The sequence below is a fragment of the Dermacentor variabilis genome, chromosome 3 (genome assembly GCF_050947875.1).
Source record: "Dermacentor variabilis isolate Ectoservices chromosome 3, ASM5094787v1, whole genome shotgun sequence".
NCBI classification, from domain to species: domain Eukaryota; kingdom Metazoa; phylum Arthropoda; class Arachnida; order Ixodida; family Ixodidae; genus Dermacentor; species Dermacentor variabilis.
The window spans coordinates 197,586,090-197,601,389 of NC_134570.1; the positions used below are offsets into that span (position 1 = coordinate 197,586,090).

General features: G+C 45.5%; 1 protein-coding gene across 2 annotated transcripts in view; it reads left to right on the forward strand.

The window, feature by feature from the left end:
• Positions 1-15,300, forward strand: part of LOC142576587 (NADPH-dependent 3-keto-steroid reductase Hsd3b5-like) — an 86,059-nt gene that overhangs the window by 40,708 nt on the left and 30,051 nt on the right. For both annotated transcript variants that reach the window (XM_075686772.1, XM_075686773.1), the window contains one exon: positions 10,173-10,370. In XM_075686772.1, coding sequence (XP_075542887.1) covers positions 10,173-10,370 — 198 coding nt within the window. The remainder of the gene's footprint in view (positions 1-10,172; positions 10,371-15,300) is intronic.

Genomic DNA, 15,300 nt, shown 5'->3' on the forward strand with positions numbered 1-15,300 from the left:
ATGTCTGACACATTAAAAATCTTTTTCATTGAACATTCTGAGCTCTAAATGTGAAATGCATGCTGTTTTCGGCTGCAAATAGCGTGTATACACATTTGACCCGCACCACAAAGAGCTGATGTTACAAAAAAATGTGTACACCTTAGTGTTATATTGCTTTTCATGGTGTCTCAGTTTACTTAATACAGTTTTGAATTTACAGATTGCTTCACATGTTTATAGCTCAAAACCACAGAAAACTACTTGCATTGTGACTGTGAGGTCACAACACGAGGATTTGTGTGGTATCCTTCCTGTCCATCGATGTGTCCTTGCACTATAAATGTAAAATGTCACACCTGCAAAGCTGAGTATTTACCTTACATTTCAAACGCTTTTTTGAATGCTCGGCAGTTATGCTTATAAGCACATTCTGAGAGCAAATCTACACCACCTTAATTTAAGCGCAATGTAAAGGGATGTTTGTGCATAGCCAAGCTGTTCTAGCATGCCCGCAGGAATACAGCATTGTCCAGTGGCACTGTACAGTCCAGGCATAACAGTGAACAGCTAGTAAACAAAGCGGCTGATAATACTAAGCTGACCCATATGTAGGAGCATTATATTATCTAACCCACATGCAAAGTTGCTTGCAGTGTACTGAATAACCACAGCTTTGATTTGCGAAGTTATATTACTGCGCACACACAACGCTGAGACAAGGTCTGTACACTCATGAGCAATGCATCAACGAATGAAAGGTTACTTGTGATGTGTGCATTTGAATAGTAGATGCGAATGCATACCCTATACACCAGTATCCATGCTTTCTTCTGGAACAATCTTACATTTGGCACAGAGGCTGAGCCACTGCGGCCTCCCGACTGCCAATTTCTGTGCTTTCACAGTGCTAAAGGGGGTATCATTCATTTGACTACCGGAATAGTGAACAGGTAATGGAGCACAGCAATCTTTCAGTTTCACGCAGAACACCTTGTGCATTACTCACAAAACTGAACCTAAGGAACTATTCGCTGGTTTGTTATGCAAATAAAAAATGGCAATGATTGTTTCCTCACTTTCTGTGTGGCGCTGTTTTCCGCCCTATGTTCCTTCATTTCATTGTCATGTGCATGTTGAAACAGCAGCTAATTAAGAAAGACAAACACAAAACTACTAACTACATCAACCTTTTCACACCACAAGAGGTCACTGAACTCCCTGCTAAGCTACACTTGATAATCTCAGTTTGCTTTCAAATAAATACAGGCACTGGCCAGCTGTTTATGTTGTGCTATGCATTTTTCGTTTTCCTAAAATATGGCTGTGCTTGAGCTAGCTAGCTTGTTACTGCATAAATACATAAACAACATGCAGCCCGTGCCCAACTAACTCATATAACTGGAGTAGAGCTTATTTTTTATATGTAGAGCAATACAGTATCAAACAGTCTCAAGTCGAACATCCTTGTTCGGTGCCACGGGGGAGAGAGGGAGCATGCCTGTCAAGGTACTGCTTAATTTTGTGTGCTTTGGTAATGTTTGTACAATGTTGAAATGTTAAATTAGGTATGTTAAGTAGTAAGGTGGCAACATATTGTCCACCCAGGCTGGCAAGAAAGAATGCAATTGTTCGATTTCACTCAAAATAAGTTTTCTTATCAGCAAATTATATGCTTCCAAATAAATATTCCCCTTGGAAACATCTCATGAGTATACATATATCTGCATAAGGTCGCCGCTATACATACATATTGCTTTAAGCCACTCATAATGAATTGTACACTCGCTGCTTAACCTTCAATTCCTTGCTGCATGAAGTTAACCACTTATGCACAAGCTTTTTTCACACGGTGAGAACTTCATTCATCGCTGAGCACATCATTTAAGCTTATATTTTGTTATGAATGTTTACAAGCAGCAAGTATTAAATTTTTAAGGTGCATGTTTCGTGCCTCATCTTTGACCCGCCGTGGTTGCTCAGTGGCTATGGTGTTGGGCTGATGAGCACGAGGTCGCGGGATCGAATCCCGGCCACGGCGGCCGCATTTCGATGGGGGCGAAATGCGAAAACACCCGTGTGCTTAGATTTAGGTGCACGTTAAAGAACCCCAGGTGGTCAAAATTTCCGGAGTCCTCCACTACGGCGTGTCTCATAATCAGAAAGTGGTTTTGGCACGTAAAACCCCAAATATTATATATTATATGCCTCATCTTTGGTGCCTTTATATCTGTAAAAAAAGGAAAAGGCATTCCATGCATCCAACTGCCTTAAGCGCTCTTTTAAAATTGGCAGAGTGAAGAAAAAAAAAACCACGAGCAAGCGTATCAGCAAGCTGTACTCGGAGCCTCACACGCGTGCTCAGTGGTAAAAAGGTGTCTCCTGGCGACCTACGCAAATGCATTCCGCGACAGATGTGCCTGTGTACCGTATTCTTGCAAGCTGTCACTAGCACTACAGAAACCACGCTTCCGGCGACACTATCAGTTTTGCGTGACGCAGAACGCAGCACGTTGGATAAATAGAGAGGTTTTGTTCAACCAGCCAAGGCAGCGCGCACTGAAAGTAATCATCCGAGAATACTGCGCGTGATGCGACGTGCTGCGATTGCAATACATCTGTACAAGGAGGCGCAGATAAGACGACTGTGCAATGTTTTAAAGAAGGATGACGGTGTCAATGCAACACATACGGCTGCAGAACAGAATGTGGCAGCCTAGAGTCGCATTTTCACCGGGACGCCGAAACTTGAAATCACATCTGCAAAAATATGCCAGTGTCGTCTGCCGTCAAAGGTCGTTGCCAACCTTGAACACCTTTGCTCCGCCGAACGGTTGCCAGCTGTCAACAGGCCGCGTCGCCCAATAGGAGTGCGCGTGTGATCCGCTCGTGCGGATTGAGCGTGCATCGAATTTTGCGACACCATCCGCCTTTTGGGCGTCCGCATGCGGGCAGGCTAGGGCGGAACGGACGAGCGGATCGCCCATGTACGGGCCCTAAGGCAGACGTATAGCGCGCGTTCGAGTGCCGGAGACCATTTATCTGCTTCCGTTGCAACACGGAAGTCCGCATGTCCTCAAATTGCAAGGAGCAAATCCCTTTCGTCAGCATTAGCCAGTCCGACAAAAATCTGAGGCTGCCCGAGCCATACATGCAGGATGTCGTGGTAAACGGGAAAATGTGCAGGGCACTTCCTGATTCCGCCGCCACCATGGATGTTACTCATCGGTCCTGTGTTTCTCCCGGGGACTATACAGGGGAACGCGCCTGTATCAGACAAGTCGCAGAAAAGCAGAGCGCGTGATTGCCAGTTGCCAGGGCAACGCTTGAGGGCGCATTTGGAAGGTTGCAAATGGAGGCAGCCGTGAGTCCAAGTTTACCCTAACACTTTTCATATCTGTTTTCGAACAAATCGGAGCAGCTTTTAGAAAAGGAGGGCTGGTCTTTTTCTACTAGTCTCGCTTGCATCGCATTAATGCGACGGCGGTCACGCGCCCTCTCAAAGAAACGTGAAAGCTCACCTTAAAACGAGGAAACTGACAATGTATAGCCCTCACAGCGACAACATAGGCTTGGAGATACGGTTGAGAAAAAGCAGACGACTCAGACTTGTGACGGATGAATTACCGGATCAGTGACAGTGGATGAGAAGCCTTTCGAGACTCGGAAAAACGGGGCGCCTAGGGCTCAACTAGAAGTCTGCATAGTCCTGCATCCATTTGCTGTGGAGCAGCTTAGTGTAGGGTTGAACGAGACGCGCTTATCGCGGCAAAGAAAAGTGACCCTTCGCTAACTGTGCTCCAGGCTAATGTGGATGAAGGAGTGACCTGAAATAACATCTCGTTCTACAGTAGGTCAGGTCTCAAGTACCGGAACTATCAAGATTCCAAGGGTCGGGCATACAACCAACCACACCCGCAAGAAAAGTAACGACGACAGCTTTTAGAGTTACCGCATGGGAATGCTTGGGTGAGTTACTCGGTATCAAGAACACAAAGGCTAGGCTAGCGCCAGATTTCTATTGGCCGGGATACTGGAAAGAGGTTAAAACACTTGTTTGGTCATGCGACGCATGTCAGCGAGCCGGTAAATCTAACGAAAAAAGGAAGTCCGCAAGACAATTGGTGTCTATTATCACAGAACCATTTCGGAAGCTGCATTCGAATGCAGACGGACTTAGCATAACCTTTAGGCTGCAGACTATGCTAATACGAGGGCTAATCCTAGAAGTTAAAAGCTTTAACGCTACTTTTTCATGTATACTCTTGTCTCGTCAGTAATTTTATCATATTGAAGTTGACTGTTAATCACTTACGACACACAATCGTGTGAAGGGTATCGTAATGTTCATCATCATCATCATCAGCCTGGTTACGCCCACTGCAGGGCAAAGGCCTCTCCCATACTTCTCCAAGTACCCCGGTCATGTACTAATTGTGGCCATGTTGTCCCTGCAAACTTCTTAATCTCATCCGCCCACCTAACTTTCTGCCGCCCTCTGCTACGCTTCCCTTCCCTTGGAATCCCTTCCGTAACTCCTAATGACCATCGCTTAGCTTTCCTTCTCATTACGTTTCCTGTCCATGCCCATTTCTTTTTCTTGATTTCAGCTAAGATATCATTAACTCGAGTTTGTTCCCTCACCCAATCTGCTCTTTTCTTATCCATTAACGTTACATCTATCATTCTTCTTTCCATAGCTCGTTGCGTCGACCTCAATTTAAGTAGAACCCTTTTCGTAACCCTCCAGGTTTCTGCCCCGTACGTGAGTACTGGTAAGATACAGCTGTTATAAACTCTTCTCTTGAGGGATAATGGCAACCTGCTGTTCATGATCTGAGAATGCCTGCCAAACGCACCCCAGCCCATTCTTATCCTTCTGATTATTTCTGTCTCATGATCCGGATCCGCCGTCACCACCTGCCCTAAGTAGATGTATTCCCTTACCACTTCCAGTGCCTCGCTACCTACGTTAAATTGCTGTTCTCTTCCGAGACTGTTAAACATTACTTTAGTTTTCTGCAGGTTAATTTTTAGACCCACTCTTCTGCTTTGCCTCTCCAGGTCAGTGAGCATGCATTGCAATTGGTCTCCTGAGTTACTAGCAAGGCAATATCATCAGCGAATCGCAAGTTACTAAGGTATTCTCCATTAACTTTTATCCCCAATTCTTCCCAATCGAGGTTTCTGAATACCTCCTGTAAACAGGCTGTGAATAGCATTGGAGAGATCGTATCTCCCTGCCTGACGCCCTTCTTTATTGAGATTTTGTTGCTTTTTTTATGGAGGACTACGGTGGCTGTGGAGCCGCTATAGATATCTTTGAGTATTTTTACATACGGCTCGTCTACACCCTGATTCCGCAATGCCTCCATGACTGTTGAGGTTTCGACTGAATCAAACGCTTTTTCGTAATCAATGAAAGCTATATATAAGGGTTGGCTATATTCCGCACATTTTTCTATCACCTGATTGATAGTGTGAATATGGTCTATTGTTAAGTAGCCTTTACGGAATCCTGCCTGGCCCTTTGGTTGACGGAAGTCTATGGTGTTCCTTATTGTATTTGCAATTACCTTATTAAATACTTTGTAGGCAACGCACAGTAAGCTGATCGGTCTATAATTTTTCAAGTTTTTAGCGTCCCCTTCCTTAGAGATTAGCGTTTTTCTTTCCTTTCTTTCCCCTTTCTGCGTCCCCTTTCTTATGGATGCTAGCGTTTTTCCAAGATTCCGGTACGCTCAAATTCATGAGGCATTGCGTATACAGGGTGGCCAGTTTCTCTAGAACAATCTGCCCACCATCCTTCAACAAATCTGCTGTTACCTGATCCTCCCCAGGTGCCTTCCCCCTTTGCATAACTCCCAAGGCTTTCTTTACTTCTTCCGGCGTTACCTGTGGGATTTCGAATTCCTCTAGACTATCCTCTATTCCATTATCGTCTTGGGTGCCATTGGTGCTGTATAAATATCTATAGACCTCCTCAGCCACTTGAACTATCTCATCCATATTAGTAATGATATTGCCAGCTTTGTCTCTTAAGGCATGCATCTGATTCTTGCCAATTCCTAGTTTCTTCTTCACTGCTTTTAGGCTTCCTCCACTCCTGAGAGCATGTTCAATTCTATCCATATTATACTTTTTATGTCAGCTGTCTTACGCTTGTTGATTATCTTCGAAAGTTCTGCCAGTTCTATTCTAGCTGTAGGGTTAGAGGCTTTCATACATTGGCGTTTCTTGATCAGATCTTTCGTCTCCTGCGATAGCTTACTGGTATCCTGTCTAACGGAGTTACCACCGACTTCTATTGCACACTCCTTAATGATGCCCACAAGATTGTCGTTCGTTGCTTCAACACTAATGTCCTCTTCCTGAGTTAAAACCGAATACCTGTTCTGTAGCTTGATCTGGAATTCCTTTATTTTCGCTCTTACCGCTAACTCATTGATCGGCTTCTTATGTGCCAGTTTCTTCCTTTCCCTCCTTAGGTCTAGGCTAATTCGAGTTCTTACCATCCTATCGTCACTACAGCGCACCTTGCCGAGCACGTCCACATCTTGTATGATGCCAGGGTTAGCGCAGAGTATGAAGTCTATTTCATTTCTAGTCTCGCCGTTCGGGCTCCTCCACGTGCACTTACGGCTGTCACGCTTGAGGAAGAAGGTATTCATTATCCGCATATTATTCTGTTCCGCAATCTCTACTAATAGCTCTCCCCTGCTATTCCTAGTGCCTATGCCATATCCCCCCACTGCCTTGTCTCCAGCCTACTTCGTGCCTACTCTGGCATTGAAGTCGCCCATCAGTATAGTGTATTTTGTTTTGACTTTACCCATCGCCGCTTCCACGGCTTTATAGAGGCTTTCGACTTCCTAGTCATGATGACTGGATGTAGGGGCGTAGACCTGTACAACCTTCCTTTTGTACCTCTTGTTAAGTTTCACAACAGGAACTACCACCCTCTCGGTAATGCTATAGAATTCCTGTGCGTTACCAGCTATATTATTAATAATCAGGAATCCGACTCCTAGTTCTCGTCTTTCCGCTAAGCCCCGGTAGCACAGGACGTGCCCGCTTTTTAGCACTGTATATGCGTCTTTTGGCCTCCTAACTTCACTGAGCCCTATTATATCCCTCTTACTGCCTTCTAATTCCTCCTATAGCGCTGCTAGACTCGCCTCACTAGATAACGTTCTAGCGTTAAACGTTGCCAGGTTCATATTCCAATGGCGGCCTGTCTGTGACCGATTAAAATAAGCATCCGGATAGCTCGACTGCCTACCGCAGCCACTCGAATGGGTTATCATTGCAAACCAACTGACAGAATTTCGCTCGGAGCGAAACAGGGCAAAATTTAAACTTTCATCTATCGCCTCAGCCGTGTCTGGCCCACCCGAATCACTGTTAGGAATTGCTTTGCAATCTATTCTTTAGCTGTTTATTCTCTTTGAATGTGTCTTCAGTGAGAGCACTTTTTGTATAGACCTGTATCCCGGGCTCTTTATCGGGTGCGTGTTTAGTGTTTAGTACAGTAAACGTAATGGTGCTGTTGAGAGCAGAGAGGGGGTTAGAAGTCTTGTTTTCGTGGAGCTTGGCCTGCGTTGTGGAGAGCATTGGGAGGGTGCTCCCTTTCACCGAAGTGATTGGCGTTGACTTTCGGTCTCTCCGTGAGCTTTCTCAGATCCAAGCAAATGAAAGGCCAGCAGATGAAAGGGCGGGAAAACCATTTCCTTTACCCCATCGAGGACGTCAATCAATCAGCACATTGCATACGTTGACCCGCATCGAACAGTTTGACTTCTGGATGTATTATCTGACGGCGGGGATGCTGTAGTGCCACACCACGTGCCTATCATCGAGGCGACGGAAGCTGTCATACTACGTGCTTATCATCTAGGCGACGAGAGCTCCCATTACTCCGCGACGAATAAAATATTGTATAAAGTTTTTTCGTTTCTTCTTCGTCTACAGAAAGAGTCCGTCTTTCGTCCTCCACCCCGAAGTCACAACAGTCCCCCAAATAGTCGTTGTTCGGTGACTCCTTCGTTGGCCGTAATTCTGAATGCCTCGAATCATAGTGCCATCCTTGCTCCTGCGATCTACAATGCTTTGGGCTAAACATACATAGCTTCGAGAACGTTTACTGAGGCGCAATCCAAATTATGAAAGCAATGCTTTGAAATGTGTGACGTTACTCTCACGTAGTGAGCTCTATGTTTTTGTGCATATGTAAAAGAAATCGTAATTTTAGCCCTTTCATATCTTTTAACCACCCTATTACCAAACACTAATTAGAATTAGCGCCTTAATACAACATTTTGTCAGTCTAAAGTGGTCATCTGTTTCTCTTTCTTTCACGTTAGAGGAATGCTATTGTCACAGTGTAGAGGGGTGATTTTTCTTTAGCTATACCATATTCTTTAAGCTTGGCAGTGGCAGATAAGACAATTTTAGCACTTGAGCTAAAGCATTCAATGTGGTGGCCGTTACTGCTACGAGAAATCAAAATGCCTAATTGAATAATGGACATATTTCAAAAACAGTTAACATTTTAATTCCTTACTTTTCCATACGAATTCTAGATAGTGAGGTTGCAAGGCATATCAACTTGGTACATATTTTGAGAAGGACAACAGTTGCAAAATATGCAATTTCAAACTCGCGCTAAAATGCACAATTGTTCCCCAGACTTTTCTAACAAAACGCTGCTTTCTGTATTGATGCGCAAAACTAACTGGCGCACCAATGCGTTTCGTCGTACACAATGAAATTTAATGCCATGAAAATGCTGTAGACCTTAGAATTCCTTTCATATCGATTCGCCTTCCAAGCTCGCTGGTTATGATTACTTGATTGAAATATGTGCCGTGAAATGAACAATTTAACAGATAATAATGTGTTCATAGTAACTTCAGTTCCTAATGCGAATGCTCGAATGAAACAGCTTGGCTTGAAGTTTTGCTATGATGCGAGGTCGAGCAGGTCTGCTGTCTTTTGCTGTAGTACCGCAGACGGGCACATTTGCATGACTCGAGAGACAGTCCCTGAACACATGTGACTGAAATTTCCTACAGTTTCAATTCACTGCATGTGTTTAAAAAAAAAGGTACTGCGCTGACCGTGGCACAGTGACTGTCACTCTGACCATTTCTATCTCTTTCCATCCATGTACCCCTTCCCCTAGTTCAGTGTAGCAAACCGGTCGTGCGTGTGGTTAAACTCCCTGACTTTCCTCTATTCTATTTCTATCTCTCTCTCTGAGCGGTTCTAGGAACATTGCAAGGTGCAGCGGCCATGTGTGTAACGCACAATGTTACGACGACGTGACAATATGGTGCATCTTCTTGGCAGAGAAGTAAAACGTATTTCTGATTTTAATTTCTATCTGTAGCAAAGCGCTGCCGAATTGAAGGGGAGAACTCTCAAGAACAGTCGCTGTATTTACAAAGTGGAGATTAGTAACTTGCTCACATACACTGTCAGGTTCCGAAGAGACAGGTTATTTTAAGCAGCTGGCCTACTTTTAGTGGATAGGTTGGGTTACTCACTGCATGGACAAGTATACTTTTGTGAGCTTTAGCGGCAAGTAATAAAGGTCTGTGCGTAAACTTTATAATAGAACCACAGATTTACGTGCGAGTGCAAGGTACAAGACAGTGTACATCATCCATTGGAATGCGTCATACGTCATCAAAGCAGCGGCCTACCAATGCAGGTTAACACATCGGAGGATGGCGTAAATGCCGCCCTGCCACGACTATATATACCTCTTCTTTTCGAGGGCATTATTCGAAACAGTGAAAAAATAAGCATTCCCGGCAATACAAAATGCTGTGCACTACACTTCTGTAAATCGGCTGTGTAAAACTGTGCATTCAGGAAAGCAGCAAAGTTCTGTGATTTCAATGTCATCGAATACACGCTACATCATAAGAACAGTTTCTTAGCATTGCATTCCGCAGAAGAATAAACGGCACGTTGCTCCTGCTTTTGTTTACTTTCTTACTGTAGAAGGGTCACAGTAAACAGTAAACAAATGAAATGGGGCACTACATACCTATTCACAAGTTCCTAAGCATGGGGAAGTAAAATTGCTCAATGCTACTGCATCAAGCATATCTGCGGCGACACCGATGATGCGTGTAATTCTCCTTTTTCTTTCTTTTCCGGTGTGCCGCAATCGACCAATGCAGGCACCTCAAACCTGGTTGAATCGTGCGTCGCTCAAGGTGTTCCGTACATCCTTTACGTAAGTTCTGTGGGCGCGACGCCACTGGTGGGGAGAAACCGGCTGTCTTTACCTTTACCCGAATACGTCGGACCTTACGGAGAGACCAAGGCACGCGCAGAGGACATCGTGGTCAGGTCCAACGGACGACTTCTCTCTCAGGGTGCGTAATTGGAAGAAAATTTTCAATGAACATAGTGCAGCTTTCGCGTATTGGTGCTACTGAGAATGCTAATGGTCGCTACATAAGAGCAACATGATTACCGAAGCGGTTTGCTTGAATTTCACATTTCACGGTTAGTTGTAGAGAGCCAAAATCCGATGGGAAGCACAACTCTCGATGATAGCATTAGATTTGGGATTATGAGGGTAATTCCTTAAAATGATATATTCGGCAGCACTGGACTGGGCTGCTGTGATTGCAAAGCATGCTATTATTACGTGAGTGTTCACCAATGCGCACTTTTGCATTTAAAGTCATATCAGTGTTTTTAGATAAGCAAAAAATCAAGCCATGGAGGTTTTCTGTTGCTTCTTTTCTGGTATGATCCCAAGGAATGGTCTATGTGGGGGCATGGCTATTAGTATTACTAAAGGCAAATTCACGACATCCGTTGTCATTGCGCAAAGGGCGCTCTTATAAACTTTTCCATAATTGGTGTACAGCGTTGGTGTGCGTAACACTGCATGAACTTTGGAATGTCTGGGTGGTCGCTTCCTTAGTAGCTTTTATACGTGTTTTCAGCCTGAACAAGCATTCTTATGCTGCAAGAAAGGGGAAACTACTTACTGGCACTGTCGGCAGAGCATCACTGCGCCTATTTCACACCGAAAAATGCACGCACCGTTACTTCTTGTGAATAGTGTTGCATGTAATTGTTGTCGGAAAGGGAAAGCACTCTGAGGCATGAAGACGACGCCGCGCCGTAAAATAGAGCTGAAATGTCTAATGGTGTCAGCAATAGTTACAACAGAGGTTTGACAAAAGTCGAGAACTTTAGAAATCGCCGTGACGGAACTTCCGAGCATTTACATTTAAAAAGGCCCAGCTATACGATTACTTTAAAAGTGAGAATTGACACTAGTGAGTGCAATACCCTTAAAGGTATGTACTTCCACATGATTGTTTCAACAAGGGCCCAATTAGAAGTGAGGTATACCGAGCCTAATGTTTTCATTCTCCTTTCTGTCTGAATGCAATGTTTCCTCCCGAACGGGCAGGGACCGATAGCATTCCCCGCTTATTATTGTTTCTTACATCTTATTTTTTTCACTGTGCACTTACGGTGAGCCTCCGTTGAAGGTTGGCGTCTGACAAGAAAATGGAGAGGAACCTCCCTGAACGGCAGCTGTCCCAGATTCACGTGCAGCGTTATATGTCGGTCGGCAGGGTGCGGAATCTCTTATGCGTGGTAGTTATGTGCGTGGCCGTTATGATGATGTAGCATGCGTCATTTGTTTACGATTATCAAGAGAGAGATGCACATATTCACATTGCCGAACATATACCTTCCTCCATATACCATGTAATGCTACGCATATTCCCGTCCACAGCTTCTGTTCAAAGAGGCTCAGCGTAATGTTTTTGCGCGGCATAACCAACGCGTTAATGCCGTCACAGGAAACGGTTCGGCTGTTCGTGCATGCATAGTTAGAGCAGGAATGGCGCATCCGGTCGTTTTGGGTCCCCTTTAGTCACCTTCTTCCCTCAGTGTACGGTTGTTTACGAGGGCCTCCCATACTGGATTGCCACGTATGGTGTATGGGATGCGGCAAAAGCGCACGGGCGCGTAGAATAGCACGGGCGCACGGGCGCGTTAGCGATAAGCGCTCTCCACCACAGCGCTCAGGATGGTAGCTATGGACCGCACACACAATAGGTTTAAACTGCTCATTACCACCCGGTGTTGACAAATGGGTTTCCTTGCTTCACGTGGAATTTGTGCCCCAACTAACCTTATAATGATGCGCAGTGAAAGTGTTCGAGAATCACAAAGGAAGGCTGCCAGGACTGGTTGGAAGCATAAACAGCCGCTTCCCTCTTTGCAAGGGACTAAGGATATGCATGCCTGCGTGACGTCTGGTGATCATCAGAGAGTAGTTCGCAACCATGGAAGATCATGCAATGACAGCGCTCATGGGCCATCGCGCCGACCCATGAAGTCAGAGGCTGGAAATAAGAAGAGAGATCTCGAAAGCCGCAGGACAGAGCGAGTAATCCCTTGAGCGAGATTGTGAGCCTCCTACCGTCTGTAGTGCTATAATATTTTGCTGGAGCGTTCATTGCAGCTACAGTTCGGGAATTTTTTTTTTGCCACTTCCAAAAAAAATGTTGCAGTTCTCAACTAAAGGCCGCTAGTTTGGCCACTTGTGAACAGAAGTGAGCAGCATATACGTTACATGATGATGATCACGTTTGCTTATTGTTACGCCAACTTGCACAACCAAGACACCACGAAATTTAAACAAAAGCCAGCGTGCTCCTCTCGCAATAACGATTCTGGTTCCCAGCATAAATACTGCCACAATGTGACAGTCTTAGCGCATGTGGGGCGGAAACTGCCAACAGAAATGAACTCAGGGATTCCCTATGAATTCAGAGCCGGCAAAATCACCGCTTGAAATGCGCCGGGCCGCAAGAAAGGAAAGGATTAGGAAAGGAGCTGGGGATTGCGATGGAAAAGTCACACACTATCTCGGCGGCAATATGAGGCAGGAAGGCAACGAATTATCTTCAGGAAACCAATGGCTCAGAACAGACGCGGACGGAGAACACATTCGGCAGGATGGGTGTCGTCTTCTATGTAAGTTTATTTGTGAGAAGAATTAGCTTTTTACGCACAGCCAAGTCTCATGACTGATGAATATGCTGCAGAAAAGGATAACAATAACGAAATGCGGATGCTAAGCCTTCAACTGCGAATTCTAATCGAAGGACATGCGCATATACTTGCCCGGCAAATGAGTGCTAATGAAATGAGTGCATACCGCCTTAAAGGGCCCCCACCAGGTATGGATAATTTGAGCTGACTTGCGCCGTGCATACAGTGCACGTTAACGATCGCGTTTGGTAATTATTACGTCGCTACGCACAGCAGTAAACGCTGAAATTTCAAACCGAACGCCGTTTACCCTTCTCGCGGGCGCCGCGCTCCCAGCCAGAAAGTCAACGTATGTCGCACAAGTGGGCCTACGTACATGGCAGTGCTGTGACGTCGCTCGTGACTTCCTCAACTATTCAAGACACCGCGTGTTATTTGTGCAATCTGCTGTTTCAATAGACGAATTAATGTTTAGTGAAACAATAAATCACAAAACTGGATGTCTGCTAGTTTTTGTTTTACTTCGCCCCATTGCAGGGGAAATGTACTTCCGCTTAGAGTGATTCTTCCTACGTCGTGCAGTGGTGCGCGCCGACAACGAAACTGTGCCATTTTCTGCCGTGTTCCAGCGCGTGATCGTGCTCCTTGATCCGCTTGCGTCTGCCTCAGTATTCGTGCAGCACTGACTTATACCGCTTGTCAGGTGTTCTCGTGCAGAGCGCGGAAAATCTTGCGCTGCGCGAAACGAGACAAACGCAACAACGACGCCCAGCAAGAAAGCGAAGGAAACAGAACGAAGGCAGAGCCCGTGACGCGTGCGTCACGCGATCTTCGCGCTGCGGTGCGAGAGAAAGCTGGGAAGGAATTTCTCTTGCGGAGGCCAGGCAGTGCAAGTGGAGAGCATCTTTCTCTTGGTAGTGGCGCTCGCCTCCTGGAATCATGGCTTCGCGGCACTGAAATATTTCTATCTCGGCTGGTGAGGAACTAATCTGAAATATCCTTGCGGCAGAACGCTCCCTAGAGAACGCGTAACAACTTCCAGCCCGAAATAGGCTATGTGGCCTGGTGAGGGGCCCTTTAAGCACTGCCCCTCACGCACACTCCGTAAACCTGATTGCTTCGTTATTTTGAATTGTTCTCTGCTTTTCGTAGCTGATCATTGTGGAAAAGTGTTAAAGTTTACACGGTGCATACATGACAATGATGACATCACGACGAGAGGCCAATCTCCTACATTCAGGCATTTTCTCATAACATTAAGAAGAAACATTTCGTAGTTTAAAGAACGCTCAAAACTCCAGTATAATCCAGCAGAAGAAACTTTCATATCTACAAAAAAAAAACACAACCGCAACAACGAAGCCGCAGTTTCGCCCGACAGGCCATTTATCGATAGGACAGCAAATTATTAGACAGCTATACAAAGCAAGAATAATAGTTTTATCGGCCCTATAAACTCGTAAACATTCACATACTAATTAAATTGACAAGCATACTGTCACGCGCGCGCAAGCAAACATAAACACATGTCCCTCAATGAGCGCGAACACTCGCTGTCAAAACGCTGGCGTGAGGAAAAGCGGCAACAGCAGCGAGCGAATTGGCTTTCCTGCTGGCTTTAGCTTCAACGGAAAGTAAGCAGTGAGGTCACAGTAAACACGAAGCTATGACCCTCGGCACATCTACACTCTCTACTCATCGCCGATCGCTTTTAGGCGAGGACCGACGCGCCCGCTCTCAGCTGCGTTGCACGCAGACGTTGCCGGATTAGAATGCCCGCGCACCCCCAACCCCAGTGCCCCGCGTGCGTTGAAAGACGGTGTGGTTCCTCCCTGCCTTCCTCCCTCGCGTGCACGAGTTCAAGCGATCATCTGCTCACCCTCTCACGTTTTCACTCGCACCTACAGCATCCAGCGCGTCGCCATGGTGTTATCGCATTTGGACTTTACACGGCAAATCACAGGGAATACGACGACGACGAATGCGTCGGAAACGCACCTGGAGTGTCTATATAATTTCTGTCCTAACAAGGAGCCTAATTTCTTCTGTCTAATTAATATGTCAAAAAGTGAGCCTTCAGCTCTGTAACGAAAAGGAAAGCCTCGTCAAATTCGGTGCAGTGGTTGCGGAGAAAAACGCATTATCCTTTTACATGTATTTAGAAATGAGCACCCGAGCTAAAGCTTCCTCTTAATGTCTGTCTTCTATATGGAATTACGCAATGAATCAATGAACTGTGATTAAATATCCTCACTGCAAGAAATATACGCC